At 38.7% G+C, this 18,541-nt stretch overlaps 1 protein-coding gene across 5 annotated transcripts in view; it reads left to right on the top strand.

The window, feature by feature from the left end:
• The window catches only part of GRID1 (glutamate ionotropic receptor delta type subunit 1), a 518,675-nt gene extending 500,343 nt beyond the window's left edge, over positions 1-18,332 (top strand). For 4 of the 5 annotated variants that reach the window (XM_065843450.2, XM_071811719.1, XM_071811720.1 and 1 more), the window contains one exon: positions 17,633-18,332. In XM_065843450.2, the coding sequence (XP_065699522.1) occupies positions 17,633-18,061 (429 nt within the window). In that variant the 3' untranslated portion in view covers positions 18,062-18,332. Of the gene's footprint in view, positions 1-85; positions 6,450-17,632 lie in introns of those variants that run through there. The other variant, XM_071811721.1, reaches the window with a different exon arrangement.
• The last annotated feature ends 209 nt before the right edge of the window (positions 18,333-18,541 follow it).

The raw sequence follows: 18,541 nt of genomic DNA, 5'->3' as shown, positions 1-18,541 counted from the left end.
CAAATAAAACAAAACATGTCTTTTGTGCACATGGAAGGTGCCCAACTGACAGCCCTGGAGACTAAAGTCCTGTATTTATTTATAGAGCAGGTACATCATGGGCAGCAGCAGTGCAAACTTCCCCACATTGTCCCACCAATGTGCCTCAACCCTGACCTGGAGAGACCATCTTTAGGGGTAAGAGAGTAGTTCAGAAACATGCCCTCAGCCTCTCTGCTATGACTGACAGGAAGGCCGGTCATGGGCACACGGTTATGCCATCTGTGGTAATTTTTTCTCTGATCTGAGACCCCATCCATCGGCCATGAGAACCATGTCCCTCTTGCACAGGCAGTGCAGCTGCCAGCAGCTGGTAGCTGTTTTCCTTGTGGTTGACCTAGGCTGAGTTTAAAGAGGTACATGAGTAATTAAAAATAAGCCAGCTAGTTATTAATTGGATAAGCCATATTGCCATGACACTGTTGAAATGATTCATTTCTCTTGAATCAGTTTTACTTCTGAAAGTAGGAACTCTGAGTAAACTGACCTTAATATGACATATTTTACCTAGGAAAATATATCTGAGAATTTCTTGGTTTGAAGTTTTCATGCACAGCAGTGAGTAATAGTTAGCAATGCTATGATAGAATAATATTCAGATCTGTCTTGCATGAAGCCTGTATCTGCTTACCTAGATTAAATGTTTAACAAACTAACCTCTTGTAATGTTGGAGACACTGAGGCATTTGTGGGTGCTTTCATCTTGGAACAGATGTTTGTTACAAGCAAATAATAGCAGTGAGCTGCACTACAGCTGGAAAATAGTACATAGCCCATCAATTCCAATCTATGTTTCTCAGGTTGCCGGGGTACTACACTAATTGACATACCTATCACCTGTAAGCGGTTCTGGCAAATGGGATCTGAAGATATATGTTGCAGTTCGTAATGTTGTGAAATATTTATCAGTAAGATTCCATTCTTCTGAGTTCCTGCTTCTCCCATTTGAACTCATCCATCAAGTGCTTGGTGATAAACATCTGTACCATGATTGTGGGACAAAGCTGCAAAGTCACTTGCCTGTGACACTACAACATATGCAAAACATATGCAAAAGGGAAATTTTGCTTATAGGAAGAGTGTCTCCACTTTGCACAATGCCGCACTCCAAAAGCAGAAACAGGGAGAGCATGAGTAGGTACTCTTGCTTATAAAGAATCTTTCATATGAACAGAAGTGCATATTTAATCGCTCTTTGCTTAAATACTGTAGTATTTTGTCCTGCTGCTTTGTAGAGGTCGCTCCTGCTGTGATGTAACCCCAAAGGCTCCACTCCATGTTAGCATTGCTAAGGCCTGAACCCTGGCAGCAGACAGCTCAATGCCCACTGTGACATCCTGGCTGGAAAAGGGGCAGAGACGTTGTCCAAAGCGTTCTCATGCTGCACGTGCACAAGTATTTTTCTTGCCATACTCTGCAATGCATTCCACTCTTTACGCTCAGGGACTCACCTTTGTGTATCTTTGTAGAGTGAGATGAGAATATGCTCCAAAAGCAGAGTTTTGTATAGGTATGGTGAAATCATTTACTTTTTTATTGCTAGGAATTTTAAATACTCAGATTCCACCTCTGAAAAATAATCTGTCATCCTGAGTTTAAATGTTTTCTTTTTGCTCATCCCTTTCTTTTCTCTTTTTATATCTATAAAAAGGATTATTACAGACATCTGCCTGCCCCTACCATCTTTTTTCTCCCCTTCCCATCCCTCTCATCCTCTTCCCCTTTCCCTCCAGAGCATTCTTGGTTATGGTTTGTTGCTCTCTACATGATCCTTTGCAGTTTTTGTGACAAACAATAGAATAATTTGAAGGTTTTTTTAAAGTATACTGAAGTTACCTGTATGGTGTAGCCATACTTGGGAAATTGACCTATTTGTGAAACTGAGTCGGCAGCCAGTCTGTGTTAAGGGAGCCAAATCAAACTCGGGCACAGTACATACAAATGGGCTTGGAAAGGGTTGGTGTTGTGGATGCTGCTGAGAGAGAGGGACCAGAGACTATGGGAGCCCTGGCATGAGTAAGTGTGAAGGTTGGAAGAGAAAGTGCTTGTTCCTGAGGAGAGGGCCCAGGGACAAGGGCTCACAGGCTGCACTGACCAGGAGGAAAGCACAGGGAGGACATGTGGGGCAGGCAGGGTGGAACATATTGAGAGGTCCCTGAGAAGGACAGGTGGGTGCATTGACAGGCAGGCAGCTAGAAGCACTGCTGGACCAGGTCAGAGCAGCTGGAGGGAAGGGTGACTGTGCCCAGTGCCAGGGACAGGCAGGGTCTTCAGGGACCCTCTGCTTAACCATGACATGGCCACATTGTTGTTATCATCTGAGCTTTATTTCTGGCCAGACCCTCTGCAGAAGGGTCGTGTGATATATGAACCATCACCTGAGCTCCCAGTGCGCACCAGAACTGGCCCAGCAGCCAAGGGCAGTATCCCCAGCCAGGAGTCCAGGCCCCATGGTGGCTGCAGCCCTTCTCCCCGGGCAGGGCACAACAAGGGCACTGCACCTCGTTCTGATGGACCCAGGCAGCTGGAAGTGGGTACGTGACCAGCTGGCCCATGGGTAATGGCTGCCCACCTGCAAGATGGTGGCCTGGGGACTGTGAGCAGGGGAACCAGTCACAGTGACCACAATAGCCACTCAGATAAGTCAGCGAACCACTGTAGCAGATATTTCTAGGTAGATTAGTGGCACACAGATATTTTATTTACCTACTACTAGTGAGAAGGGATTGCAGTGGAATTGCAAAATTTCAAAAACAAGTTTCAGAAGAGATGGTACAGATTGGTTGAAGATTTACAGTGTATTTAGGAGAACCAGGTTTCAAAACTTTGGAAGGACAGGATCCAGAGATGATGGGAGTGTTGAGTCCTGAGGATCCCTCTGCTTGGGTAAGGAACAGTGGCTGGACATTGCTTAGGGGGACAAAAGCAAAAAGAGGATTTGATCTGCTAGAGGTGTGTATTCGGGATATCTCATTTCTGTCACTGGTTATTATCCAGCTTTTCTACAGAAATAGCCATAATAATGGAGCTATGGTATGCATAGTATATGCAGAATGTTAAAGTCTGCCTCTCAGCTGCATCTGAGACTCCAGCCAAGTTGTTAGCTCCATAACAGCTGCAAACTTAAGTCATGCTACTGATTTTGCTTTTAGGGAAGGCTTTGGCCAAACACAAGTGTTGTGGTGTCACCTAAAAATTGTGGGAACCGGATTGTCTTCCAAGCATTTTCTTCTGTGAAGTGAAGAGCTTGTGGAGGGTTACAAAAGGGACTGATTTTCTTGCAGCCTAAGATTAGAATTTGGTGGTCACCTCATGCAGAAGTCACTTCATGAGGTGAAGGACAAGGGGGCGGTGTTTGGCTTCTGTGACCCTTATTCTGTTATGAGCTTTTTAAATCCGTCAAAGAAAATTCCAGTGGATTCAGGATTGAATGAGGAACTGTTATAACTCACAGAGCCCTCGTGTAACACTCTCTCTCTGATGTGACCTGCTTGGTAGTCTGAATCATGCCAACAACTGCCAGCTCAAAAAACAAAGAGATGTTGAGAAGGTGGATGCATGACTGCTTGAGCAGATTTATGACAGGGTTGGGTGACCATGCAGCTTGCTGGAGAGAGAGAGAGAGGAAGGATTGTTTTAGAGACTTTTCATTTTGTATAGCAAGGGTCTGTGAAGTCTGTGGCTGGAGGAATGTGCGCAGCCTTCATTAGCATTGGAGAAATGTTTTCAGCTGACATTAAGGTGTGGGTATTGGCCAGTTTCTTGTGTTTTCCTCTTCGAATTCATATTCCTTCGATTTTATGGAGGTTAGCCTGAGCCAGTACATTGAGGTATTCAAGGACTTATATGTCTGTGTGGTATAAATCACAACTCATATTTACAATGAGTGTGAAAGATGCAGTGTTAACCATGTAACTGGGAGGAACAGGAAGCTGCTTTTGAAACCTGATAGCATAACTTGGACTTTGATGTTAATCTGATCTACATTTGTAGAGAACTTATAGGAAGAGTTATGTCAGATGGAGACTACTTCCAATTGGAATATTTTTTACATTGTTCACATATGAAGAAAATCTACCCCACACAATTTAAAAAAAAATATTGTTTCAACCCATTAAGTTTGTTCATTAAGATAAATCTCCAGAAAATATTGGCTTAGTTTACTTTTCCTAAACCACAGTTGCCATTGTTTCAGAATTCTGTCATGTAAAGGAATAGTGAAATTTCTTGCTAGAAGAGTGAAAGCTGGGTTGATTTTCAGGATGCTGATAGAAGACATTTTTATGCTACTTGAACTAGATTTGTAAAAAAATGTTTCTAATGACTTCTGTTGTAAAAATCTTAGTGTTATTCCTTCTAATTCATTTAATCCTTATCAAATCAGATTAACAAAAGAAAGATTAGCTTCAACACCAAGAAAAAATATATAGCTGCAATACCATGCTGCATTCTTCTATTAGGGCTCAAGTTTGTAATCTTTAAAGTTGGAAAGATATCGAGTAATGTTTAAATGCTCTTATTTTTGAATTCAGGAAAGTTTACATTGGGTCATGTCTTTCAGATCAGATTTTCTAAAATCTATAATCATCCTCTCTTAATTGTTTTTAATACTCACAGTGAAATTTAACTTACATCTTGAATTTACACAGCTGCTACACAGTCTACAATTCTGATATCTAATCTTTTGACTTCGATAAGCTTCATAACTTTGGGGAGTTGTAAATAAAAAAAAAAAAAAAAGAAAATTACTCTTTATTCTGGAATCTCTGTTCAATCACTCTATGTCCCTTTTGAGTAACTGAGCAATCAGATAAATGTATTGAAATCTGGTACCGTAAAAATGTCAGGCTTTCAATAATTACCTCTAGATTTCTGTATCTTTTGGTATGAGTCCTATGGATTTATTTCATGATAGCAGTAAGCCATAATATAACTTGGATCATCTAACTGCCAAGTGCTTCACCACTTCATCAGGTTATTGGTATCTTTTATTCCATTTGACACACTGAAAGACAGTTTTCAGATCTTCATTGTCATTGTGATCAAGTGTAGCTGCTTATTTTAATGGGCTCCTCAGTATCTTCTGTGCTTTATCAGCTATGTCGTACTGTTCCCCTTGAAGATTATTACTTCTGAGTTCTCTTCAGAACTATTAAGAAAGCACTCCTAGTTCATCCACATAGTAGTCTCCAAAACAATGAAAACTTAGAAGCAAAGATAAAATATCATCTTATTCATTGAAATGAAGTTGAATTCCCATGTTTTTCACTGTGCACAAGATGTGCTCACTAAACACCGAATTAACAGGTAACCCCACATCCAAGAAGATTAGTCACTTTTACAGGAACATTTGTTTTGCTGGGATGTTTGTTGCATTTCCCATAAAAGGTGATATTGATTCACTTATTGTTAACATAGCTCTTGAAAGGCAATGTCAGAATGATCTCAAGAAGTTTGATTCTTAGCTCAGATAATATATATTATAAATCAAAAATGTATGTTCTCCAAACCAGCTGTGCTAGCCCTAGCAATGTGAGTGTTTCAGAAACTGTACCCAGTGTGTTTGTAGTGCATGAAGACTTTGTTCTTTTACTGGTTCAGAAGTAGCATAATTTTCCACCTCCTGAGTTGCTTACTAGTCATTGCCTTGTAACTTGTGTCAAATTTATAATTCATTAACAACCACAGTCTTTTCAGCTTAGTTTGTTATTTTTAATTATCTAATGCTTCTGCAAAATAATTTTATTCAAAAGACTCTTTTCACTTTTCTGTTCTCACTTCTTATTTTTAAATGATTAAAAGTGGGTAGCAATTCAGGTACTGTCCAGAGTGGGAAAAAACTTGTGTTCTAGTAACAGCATCTTATCATTCCACTTTCCAACTACTCCCAGCTTCATAATGTTTTAAATGTTATTAAATGTCAGAAAGTCTAGATTCTGCAGTACTTTCTAGCTCTATAGGATAGTGAGAGTCAGCAAAATTACTGTAAAAAATATCACAAATATATCCGTAGTATGCAGGATGAAAGAAAGAAAACCTGTATCTCTTACCAGGGCAGCCTTGTATGATCTGCCTTAAGTTCCCCTGTTCCCATGTTTGAAGATATGCAAATTCCAGCCTACCTCAAAAATACATTTTTCCAGCTTTATCAGTCATGAAAGTTACCCACTAGGACATTGGAATTACAAGATGATGAAACACAACATATCTTAGGAGCGGAAATACGAGCTAGCAGCTACGAGTCCAATGGGTCAAAATTCATCACTGCTGAGAATTGTGGTTTGCATCGTATTCGTCTCACTTCAGTTCTCCAAACAGATATTATTCCATGGCAATTGAGGCTTCTGTAATTTCAGCATGGTGTCTGCAGTGTTATTTTTGATTATTAAAATCTTATGCTTTCACCATTATTTTCACTTTCCTTGTCTTTTTCTTTGTCACTTCATTTACTTTGTCTCCTTTGTGGTGTTATCTTTTTATCTGACAATTTGATTTCTCCAGGGATGGTTCCTTTTGAGAGTGAAAGGAAACATGAGATCAGCAAACTGATATTTTATTTTCCCTTCATCGCATGTCCTCTATATTTTATCTGGTTTTTATTTTAAATTAATTTTTTTTCTGTATTTTTATGACATGTCTGATAACTTTGTACATTTTTTGCTCAATTGCATACAAATGATCATTTGTTTGTACCACTGTATTGTATTCTACTTTTCTAAGAATAAATAAAGTTTTTTTTGGGGAAAATAAATAATGCAAAAACTGGCAAAATAATGCATTTTAATGCCATCTAGAAATTCAGTTTCAAACTAGCTTTGAATGTAATGAGCTGAGAAACTTCATTTAACTAGCATTTTAAAATCAGAATAGTGGTGTTAGGAATCAGACATCTCAGAATGCAAAACACAATGTTGTTTGATGAAGAAATATAAGCTAGGAGAATAATTTAAAAGAAAACAGGAAAAAAAAAAAGGAAAAGTGGAGGTATAATATATAAATTGCCTTTTACGGAAACTGATAATAGCTGGAAGGGCATCTTAACTAACTCAGTGTTGGTTTCTTACATGAGGGAAGAAACAAGATTGTCTCCTTAGAGGGTCCTTAACAGTGAAGCAGATATTGTCTGGTATCTGGTCACAGACAGTGTGCTTATCCAGAGTCCAATGAAATCAGTCAGCTCTTGCTATTGATCACCATAGATTTAGGTCAAGGCTACAAGGCTGCAATGCGTTTAAAAGTGACACGTCACCCCTGTGATTAATGACATCAGGCCCAGGCTTATGCTACCCAAAGCAGTATTGAAGCATTCAAGTTTGATTTCAGTGTATTTCCCTAGCTGCAAGGAAGGGATTTTTGTGTTTGGTTTAATTTTTCTTTCAGTCATATAAGAAAGCCCTGCTAATGGGATTCTTAGGGATATAATCTGGATTTACTCAGCGCAAACCGTAGGGGAACGGGAAAATATAGGAATAAGCTTAAAAAAATCAATGTTGCTATGCAAGGAAGTAGGAAAGAAACAACCTGTTTAAAGTTCCAGTTTGGTGATGAATTTGAGTACTTGTTTAAGTTGCATTACAACCCCTATCACAGAGAACTGTGGCTACTCATGTGCTTGGCATGAGCTTCTGTATTTTACTGAATTGGAACCTTAATGTGTTGGATTCTTTTTAGATTCTTCACACGATGTTTACAGAGCTAATGTTTGTAAATTTTATCTCAGCCTACAGGGGTGTTTTAAAGTTGACTTTTTAAGGGGATGTTGAATGTTCAGTGATAATGAAATCAGTAGAAGTTTAAAATAAAAAAAAAAAAAAAAGTGTTTGGTTTCTTAATTTTTTTTATCATTTTTGTGGCTTATAAAGTATCTTAGGCCTTAATGCAGCTAAACATTCAAACATGTGCTTACAATTAGATAAGAGTTTGATCCTGATCTCACCCAGATCACTAAAACACTACACTATTTTTAGTGTTGTAGGATCAAAACTGAGTTGCTTTGAAACCAACAACGTATAAAGCAAAAACTGGAAGTTACATGTTCATTGAAGTGGTTTGCTGAAGATTGAGCTTGTCTTACATTATTATTAAAAAGCAATTTATGAATCTATTTATCCATTGAATTTAAATAATTTTATAATTCCTGAAATAACCTGTGTTCAATATTGGCAAAATATTAAGGAATCAAAGGTATTAATATTGTGGAAAATACTATTAAAGAAAACCAAAACAAAACACAAACTTGATGGTTTGGTTATGATTTTCCGCAAGTTCAGAACCACCCTTTACCCAACATAACAAGTACTATTTCTTCAGAAGTATTCAGCATCCAAGAGTTCTCTTCTGGGAAATTGTTGGTCAGGTTTTTTATTATGGTGAGCTATGTTTATGATCTGGTTGGCCATATCTTCTCTTATCTTGAAATAAGAGCTTGGGCAGTTTCCAAAATACAGCCCTGAACAGGGGTGCAGAAACATTTTCAAAATTCTGTATTTAATTAAAATATTTGTGACTAATAGTCAAGAATAAGAGTTTTCAAAAGCTTTCTCACAGCTGCAGTGGAGAGAAGGGGTTTTGTAAGATGACTGTTGCTGGGCATCAAACAGGTTGTAGAAGCAACTCCTTGTGCCTCCTGTCCCAACTCTCTCTTCTACTCTTGGCATAATAGGAAAAAAATGGGAACTTTTGAGATCTGGACTTCACTAGTCTGAAATGGTGAAGGATGATGATGATAGAGCAATCTGTTATGCCTGATGCTCCAGTAGAATAAATCAGACTGTTACAGGGTAGTGTTGCTTTGCTTTGGGCTCAGCAGAGTGAAAAATTACATCCCTTATGGACTAGATAATAAATTATCATTTTAAAACTGTGTAACGCAATGTAAAGAAACCATCGATTTTTAGTAAGTTTTGAAACAGAACTTTTGTGAATCTAATCTTTACTTCATGAAAGAACAATCTGTCACCTCACAGAGTCATTTTAGATGTAGTTGAATTCTGAAATACACCACCCTCTTCAGGGCCATCCTCTTTGTTTGCAGTGGCTAGAATTTGGTATATGAAACCAGAAGAATAAGAAGTAATAAGTATATGGTTTGCTAAAAAGAATGAAATAATAACTACTTTATTAGCCTCACTATCTTGATCCTTTTTTTTTTTTCTTCCCATATCTTCCTTTCCCTTTCTATGTGGAGATGGCCAATGATGTGAGGCTGGGCCTCAGAAGCATGGTGAGAATTCAAAATAAACATAAAGATAACCAGTTTGTTGTTGAAAATGCCTGCATAGATGAATCCTTGCTAGTGTTCTCCTCATCTTTACCTCTCCGTGGAAGTCCCCTTGAACCTCACCTTTGTGTTGTTGGAAATACCTGTAAATACAATGTATGCAGTGTATGCACAGTCAAGGTTTCCCCATGTGCAAGTTTTCTTTTCTCCTAAAAGAGTTCCTTTGCAGTGACATTGGCATGCTCATCAACCCACACTCATTCAGTACTGCATTTTGCTGCTTGTGTTGGAAAATGTTTATTTTTAACCTCTTGAAAATTGTGGAAACATGTAAAATGAAAACTAGTAATTCATTTTCTTTGTAGTTGAGTCACCAGCTTCTAATGCTTATGAACCAAGGTTGGTAAGGTTTTTAAAGCTTGAATAGCTCAGCATGAGGCTGAGGTATTCCTGTTTTGTATTGAGTAACAAATGAGGATGCTATCACAGCGTCTTACCTTGCAGGTTTGAATCTGCTGTTGGTTGTGAGGAATAGCCAGTGTTTCTTTGCGATTGCACTAAGTTAATTGTGGTGGATGTGGAAGCAGATCACTGCAAGAGACTGTGGGGCTACCTGCTGCCACCAAATGTGCGATGCATGTCCCATTGGTACATCATCTGCATATTCATTCACACAGTGCCATAGCGTGCTGATGCAGTTGAAGACAGAAAGTAGAACAAAGACAGAAGTTTAGCTGGTTTAAGTTGGTGCGCATCCTCAGCTTTAGCAGCCTGGTGAAGAGCTCATTGTCTGCTGCGTTTCTGGAGAAGGCTCACAGAGAGAGACTGTGAGATAGTCACAGGCATCTGCAGAACTAGATCCCTCACTAGATGTGACTTCAGGTTAGATAAATCCAACTTGAATAAGAGGGAAACATGAGTGTGGGGTGACATGGGCTGTTTCCTGAAACCCTTGCTGCTTGTAGTCATTCTGTAGCAAGTCACTGTTGCTACATCGGTCTCTAGGTTTTTTGGTAATGCTTCATTACTTTCACCAATTACAGGTGTTTTCTGGCTGTAGGTAGGTGGGAATAAACTTTGGCAATGTATTTATAAGAATTTTCTATCACAGTAACATTGTCTTTGCAGCGTTCTGTTATTTCTCACTTTTTTTTTTTTTCAGGTTTACTTAGAAGGAAAAGAATCTTTCTGTCTCTTCACAAAAGAATTTCTGCTCTCTGGTGAAGGAGAGCACCTCCTAGTGAATAAGGTGGCCTCTTGTACATATTTTTTATGAAGTTTTGTTTCTTTGAAGATGATTACACACATTGCAAAACTCATTTCTTTTGTTCTTTCAATTGGATAACAGTCTACTGGACGCCAGTGAATGTCAGTCTCAACGCATTCTTCTAACAGCTGTTTTGTAGACGATAGATTAGTTAATTGCTAATTTAAAATACATGGTATAGTTTCCACTTATAAGAGCAGAACCTTGATTGCAGATTTGAGCCTGTTTATAAAAGTAGTTTTTCAAGTAGGCTCTTGAGGTACCTCTGTACTTATTTCTAATAAGATACTGTTACAGCCACACCAGCATCTAGCAGAGTACATTCAGAAACCACTCAGCAAATTTTATGTAACATTAAGTGCCATTTGACTAGGTCAGTTGCCTGTGTTAAATTAATGACAGCAAACATACATCATTGCTGCATCTGTTTACATGTCTATCTGCATTTCACTGCGTTGTCGACTGTGGAATCTCAAGAATAATGAATGTGGCAAACTGAGTCTTATTAAAAACAGGTTATTTGTATTAATATAACACCATACTGTGCTGTCATTGTTTTGCAGCATATCTATTACATACATCATCATTGCTTTTTCTTCTCAAGCAAGCTAATTATGTCTGGTTTTGCTACTCTGTCAGAGCCTCCTGGAATAAATTAAAATTACAGCTTTACATATGCAGTAGCTGCAGCTGAAAGTAATGATAATGACCCTGGGTGAAGACAGAATTTCAAAATAATCTTAAACAAATGTACATATGCCGAGCTGCTGCTTCTTCATTTCTCCTTAACAAGCTAAATGTTTGAATCCATGATGTCTGAAATCCCACAGACAGGAGCTGGGAGCTGTGGGGTTTGACTCTGAGCTGAGAATAGCCTGTGGGTGCCTGAGCATGGAAACCTTGCAGTTTCAGTTATATTTCTCTGCTGTTTTTCAGTTCTGCAGTATGTCTGTCTGTGCATGGAAGTGCCTCGGACACTTCCTTTCTGCTTAACTGGTACACGTGTGCCTTCCATTGGTCTGTGTCTCATGACAGCTGATACTCATATTTTTTAACATATATGTGTGCATTAAGAGGTGTTTTATATGGATGGTATAGGGACTGGTATGTGACCTGGTCAAGGCCAGAAAAGGAAATATCTGTCTGAAGAAGGGGCTTGACTCAAATTTTGAACCTTCATCCTGATCACAAAATTGCCTTATTTTTTAAAATAATTATTTCACAGAATGAAAATGTAATATGGTTTCATTCTCTCACTGGAAGATAATCCTTCATATTGTCACCCAAGACATAAACAACAAGCAAACAAAAGAGAAATCTGCCATGATTGATGATTAAATCTATATTACTTTAAAAGATGCTCAGGCATTGTTTTCTGCATATCTTCTGAGGCTTATTAAGAACTACTTTAACAGGCTTTTAACACTTAGCACTGTTTCAGCATCTGACCAGCAGGTATCGACACATTCACGACAGTCCCTCCAAGTATGTGTCTGTCTGCCCATATTCCCTACATTTCTGAATTTTTAGTGGTTGATATTTAGGGTCAGGACCATCAGTCTTTTTCTTCTCCTCAGGTCTGTTGTGGTTTAATTTGCATGTGTGGGATACAGATGCAACTTACCACCATTTTGGCACAGTTTAGCATCAAATCTCTGCAGATATCTGGCCTTCCTTTGGGGGCATTTGTTCTCCTTCTTTGGCCTTACTGAAACTGCTTCGTCAGCTTGCAATATTGAGTGGCTTCTCTTGAACTTTGTGATAAGAGCAAAGAAATCATGCGTAAGAACAAAAGGCCACATTAGTGTCTTTAATAAAAATATTTTTCTCAAAAATCTTCCTTTTGGAAAATCCCAGTTGTTCCACACCTGGCAGCTAACAGTATTACCTTTGAATTAATTGCATTTATTGTGATGTAGGCAATATCTTTCCAACACTCAGTGAGGTATTTCTCAAATTTGAAAACATTAACTGACTCCAAACCTCCCAAGAAGGCTAATGTTCTTTGAGTCTGGCTGCCCACATGCTTTTGTTAGAGCCCACTGTCAAAAGTCATGGAAAATGAACTAGAAAAAAATATTGGTTACTCTGTAAATCATCCTGTCTGCATTTATATTTTGCCATATTTGTCTCCACATGATAAGGCCAAACTTGGTTAGTCCTAAAAGGGAATCATGGTTTCTTGCAAGTGCAGTTATTTGTTCCCAAATAATTCTGGTGAGAATCCTTCGAGTCCATACCAACTCTTGCCATGGTGTACTTCTACTGTCAGTCATAGGCCATTGAGCCTGTCACTCATGATCAAGTGCTTGGGACATATCAGAAACATGCCCTTCATTCACTCTTCTAGAACTCAAACTCCTTGGGGAAGAATTACTTTTAAATTGGTATTTATGAATAAGATAATTTCCTGACCAGCAGCAGTGTTTGGTTAGCTGTTTTCCTTAAGCTTGAGGAGGATAAGCCTGTGTTTATAATTCATTTTTCTTACACGTGATATTTTTTTCTTCCCTTCACTGATTAATTTCCTCAACTGATGTATTTGGAGTACAACATTAATTTTGAAAATAGAATTATGAAAGTACCAATGGAAAAATATTTGATCTCCTTCTGGCAACACAAGCGTATACATTTATTCAATGTAGCTGTACCTGAAAAGTGAAGCTGAATGTGCGTGAAGCATTGGAGATATGACATATTTATAATATTAACTGAGTTTTGCATATCAAGTAAAAAAAAAGAAAGAGAAGAAACCTTTGCTAATGTGTCTGTCACAAACACTGAAGTATTATGTTTGGAGTTCATTTATTCGTCTCTTGGGGAGACCTAACTGGAGCTAAGAGGAGCTGAAACAAAAAGCCTTTGTGAGGAGGAGCAGTGAGGCTTCCCCCGAGGGGCTCCGCTTTGGATAAGGGAAGTCTCTGTGCCTGAAAACCAGCACAGTAAGCTCCACTATGGCTCCTGGTTTTTCCATTCAGCTGCCATTCCTGGGCTCCAAGCTTCAATTTATTAATTTATAATAGTTTATTAATTTTAATTCATTAATTTTGTCAGAGATAAATGCAAAAATAGAGGCAAGTTACAGCATCCAAAAGCTTGAAAATCTTTTGCAATGCTATGTTACCGTGTCACTGTTAAGGTAGCAAAGCCTCATGAAATGAAAAAAAAATGCAGCCTAAGTACTTAGAAATTATAACAAATTGCCCATATTTAATGAGAATTCTAGATCTAAAAATCAAGGAGAACAATGAGCTGACAAGGGAGCAAAACATCATAACATTTAAGATTTGTTTTTCTGACTTTATTACCATTTGACTTTTTTCCATTTACCTTGTTACTGTTCAGTAGCATATTCTTTGTTACTGAATTTTCCAGGAAACCAATAAAGGAATAGAAAGATGAGGTTTTCAGAATTCAGAAATTCTAGAACTTGGCTTGTCAAATAAAGCTTTCCTACCTTTAGTTCTAGAAATACTGGGATTCAAGGCAGTCTTCTAGTATGTAACAGCAAACTAATCTTTTCAAGGGTTTCTAAATTTTATCTTTAGGGTTTTTTTAAGCATTTGAAAAATCCTTCATTCAGCATTAAGGTAGTTTCATGAAAAGCTTGACATTTAGTTATTTAGCTGCTCTTCAGGTAATAAGACAAAGAAAAAGGGGAGAACCTTTAAAAATGAGTTTTTGTTATTCTTCAGAGACAGAGTTGTTTTCCTTAACCTTTACAAACATTTTATTTTAACAACAAAAAGAAGGAATAATGTGAATTTCTGGGCTCTTGGAAGCCTTTAAAAAGTATTCTCTGCTACTAATAAGGCCAGAAAGTTGTCCTTGCTGCTGAAAAAGGGCTTACAGTTAGGCAAATGAAATCTCCACTCCTACCCCTTAAAAAGATCCCAAGCATTTACTTCTCTACTTACTTCATAAAGTGTTCTGTTGTAGATAAACTGTGTTGTCTGTGTGCAGGAATTACATTTTTCTTTTTCTTGATAATGAAAACTTCAGCACAGTGAAAGATGAGTTTATATCGTGAATCTTAAGCAACTGCAAATTCACCATTTTCTGAGGAATGCTGTCCCAGGGCTGGACTGCACGCAGTACAAGAGGGCAATCCTGTTAGACCAGCAGAGGGAAAAGTTCCAAAACATGTGGTGCTTGATAATCCCTCTGGTCTGGACCAGGAGATTTCTGTTAGGAGCATCCCATCTGTGCCTCTTCATGTTTACATCTTAAAAGAGCTAAAATAAATATATAACCAGGATTAATTCATCCTTTGAATTTTATGACCTTTTGTGCGCAGATGTTCCAAATAAAGAGCACACTTCATTCACAAATGTATTTTTCTTCTGCAAATAGTTAATGACTGCATGTTGCAAATATTGGAACTCTGCATTTCCCTCTGGCTTGGCTAGTTATCCCAGTCACATTATATTTGTTCCTGTAGCAAAGCAAGATGGAATGTACTGAAGATGTGCTTGCAATCAAAAAATACAAATACAAATAAAATCTTGATATCTATTTTCACTTGAAATGATCTCAAGAAGGCATTAGTATCTGGCAAAGGCTCAGATGAATGCAAATGAGCCATGAACGAATATGGGTCCCAGATGACTAGGATGCCAAGCTAGGAGTCTGAATCAAAGCTAGCAGCATTTTTGAGAGAAGAAATAGTACAGGGTACCTAAAGAACCATTATGTAATAGGCCTCTGGGAGTTACCTTTCTTAGACAAAGACATCATCATAGGTAGTAGCAGCTGAAGTTTATGGATAAGCAGAACTTTGCAACAAGATTTCGTTGCCCAGAGCTGAGGAAAACACAGCCCATAGAGGTCAAGCCCTTACTCCCAACAGGGAATAGTATAAGAACAGTTCTCACACTTGCCCCCAGTCCACATTTTTAATTCTAGAAATATAATAAAATTATGAATTAAATCCATGTAATTGTCTGACCATTATACTACAAATCCATTATTTACCTAGCTACAGAGTTTATGAAAGAACCTTGGTGTTTTTGCCAGCTTGGTGCATTGTCTCTTATTGAGTGAAGAGCCTGACAGGTCAGGTATGGCTGTTGGGAAGAACTTAACACAGCTGCAAGGGTTATCTGATCAAGTATTGTATGGTCCCTTTCTGCCACAAAAAATTATTTTTTTATTTATTGTCCATTGATTTTGTGTAACTCAAAATTATCTGACTGGTGGATTTACCTGAAAAAGCAGTATTTAGAAAAAAAATACTGGTAAGGAAGATGATATTCCCAGGATTCTTGGGAGCTTTGTTAGATTTTTGATGTAAATGAAGTAGGAATTCATTTTCTACTGATTAGCAAAGGAGATGCAATGTGCAACTCAGACCAGTAATTGTTGAACAATTCTATGCCAGTTGAAAACAATATGGATTTAGCCTAAGCTAAGGACACAGGTTTGGGTTCATCATCATGTAACACTAATACGTTTCCAAATCCATGCAGAGATCAGCAAATCCAGCTGTTCTTGAGTAATGTAGAAGTGGTGTTAAGTCAGAGGGTTAGAATCAAATCTGTAGTTGACATTGACTGGAATCAAGGGCTTTGGAGTTGACTTGTGAATTTACAGGTGAAAGCAATGTTGTGTAGCAGTGGATACCACTGGAATAATATTGCAGTTCTTTGTGCTACACCTGAACACCAGTAGCAAGAGATCATGAGAACTGGGTGGCAGTGGCACCTTATACTTCTCTGTTCCAAGAGTCTAGTTTTTGGCATGAATCAGAGCACCGGTAAGACTGCTAGTTTTGGTTTTAACCAACATGTTGGTCTGCGGGCAATCAGGAATTACTGGAACATAAAAAATTTTGGGTGGTCCTGCTTTTTAGGCTGGAATCTTGCTAGCTGCCTAGTGTAATTACAGGCTTCTGTCAGACCAGGGAAGTTCTCCAGGTCCAGGATTGTTGGGCTTTTATAGATGCTTTGCTGTTAGTCTTCTGTATGTTAGACATGCATTAAATAACTACAATTGCAGATCATAGCTGTGCTTTATGAAATATAGAGAAATTATATAACACAATATCTTTTTATTGGCAGTACAATGCTAGCTATTAGAATACAGTCATACAGCATCCCAGGTGGTTGCCTTTGCCCTGTCAGTTTCATTGCTTTCTAAATTGAGCAGTCTGAATGCTGCGCTGAGGTGATAACCTATTGTAGGTCTTGGCTGCTTCACGTTTTAAAGACGACTTCCTTGGCTGTATTTCCTCCTGGAGGCTAAAACATGTTAAGCAAGCGGTGATGAAAGTCTCTTCAGGAGTCCATTCTGAGACCCTTTGCCAATGCATTCTCAGATGGTGATACATTTTCTGAAGACCAGTGTTACTCTCCCAGGCACTAACTAGAGACATTTACCAGATGACATGTTAAGATGACAGACAGGTTACAGCTGGTCACAAAACTGTTCAGAACACAAATGAGTGATCCCCTCCCTACAGCTCCCAGGGTAGGTCTCAGTGCTGTTCCAGTAGGTCTGCAGTGTGTACTACATTGGCCACCCAGGGCTTCCTACTGGGAAAAGACTTCTTCACCACCACAAGCCCTGATCAGTAGATAGGATGAAGCAACTGCCATGGAGTCAGCTAGACTGTGCAGTGTTTTACTGACATGTTCCTTAGAAAAGGCACTGCAGCTGGATGAGACAGTGGTGAGCGGTCTTGTGGTTACAAGGTGGCGGGCTGCTCACTGGAATTTGGCGTCACAGCTTGTTTGTTTGCCTGCTTCTTTTTTTTTTTTTTTTTTTTTTTTCCTGGGCTTGTGCAGGGTGAACAAAGGGTTTGTGGAATGTGCTTGTTCTTGGTGCCAGCTCCTGCTAGCTGACCCAGAGCCATCAGTTTACCTCCAAGGAGGATGGTATTGACAACATCGGTGTTTTCGCAGGCTGAGATTGAGCTGATGTTTTCTTCAGCACATGTTTCTCAGCTGGAAATGTTGGGCAGACCTTGAGGTTTTGCATAGGTACAGGTGAAATCGAAGAGATGTAATGAATAAACAGCAACTCCTGGCACACAGAAGAAGTGGAAGGGGGCCGGATGGGGTTGGTGATTGTGTTTGGACTGATTGTTCTGGTTTCTTCTTCACTAGGATAAAGAAGTGAACCTGGAACAGGTCCATAGACGCATGAACAGTTTAATTGATGAAGACATAGCCCACAAGCAGATCTCTCCAGCGTCCATTGAAATCTCAGCCTTGGAGATTGGTGGCATGCAGCCAACTCAGACCCTGGAGCCGGTACGCGAATACCAGAACACACAACTTTCTGTCACCACCTTTTTACCAGAACAGACAACTCATGGTGCCAGCAGGACACTCACAGCTGCCTCGGGCAGCAACCTGCCGCTGCCCCTGAGCAGCTCGGCCACCATGCCCTCCATACAGTGTAAACACAGGTCGCCAAATGGAGGACTATTTCGGCAGAGTCCCGTGAAAACCCCGATCCCAATGTCATTTCAGTCTGTGCCGGGGGGAGTCATTCCAGAAGCAATGGAGCCCTCGCATGGAACATCCATATGATGAAAACAAACAGTAAAACAACCAGCAAAGCTTTTTAATACAAAACTTAAAAGAAACAACAACAAAAAAATAAAACAAACTCTTACATTTTTCTTGTATATACCTGTAAATAATGAAAGAATGAAGTGGGGTAAAAGTGTATTTTGAATATTCCCAATTTTCAAAGTCAGTAAAAAGCAAAAGAAAAAAAAAACAAACAAAACAAAAATGTATGAATGACTTTGTAAATTTTGTTCTATATGAATAAAAAGGCAAACTACTTGTGATCGTTCTCAAGTGCCAAAGAAGACCAGTTACTGGGACAGAAGGCCGTACTTTTTTTTCTCTGTGGATTTCAGCACTTATTTCCTTGCCGTTCCCATTTTGGTTTAGTGGTTTTTTGGTTTTTGGTTTTTTTTGTTCTGCCTTTTTTTAGTTTGTTTGGTTGATTATTTTTTTGTTGTTTGTGGGTTTTTTTTTGTTTGGTTTTTTTTTGAGAAA

This window comes from Patagioenas fasciata, chromosome 8 (genome assembly GCF_037038585.1).
Source record: "Patagioenas fasciata isolate bPatFas1 chromosome 8, bPatFas1.hap1, whole genome shotgun sequence".
Classification (NCBI taxonomy): domain Eukaryota; kingdom Metazoa; phylum Chordata; class Aves; order Columbiformes; family Columbidae; genus Patagioenas; species Patagioenas fasciata.
This window is presented reverse-complemented; position numbering and strand designations above follow the sequence as displayed.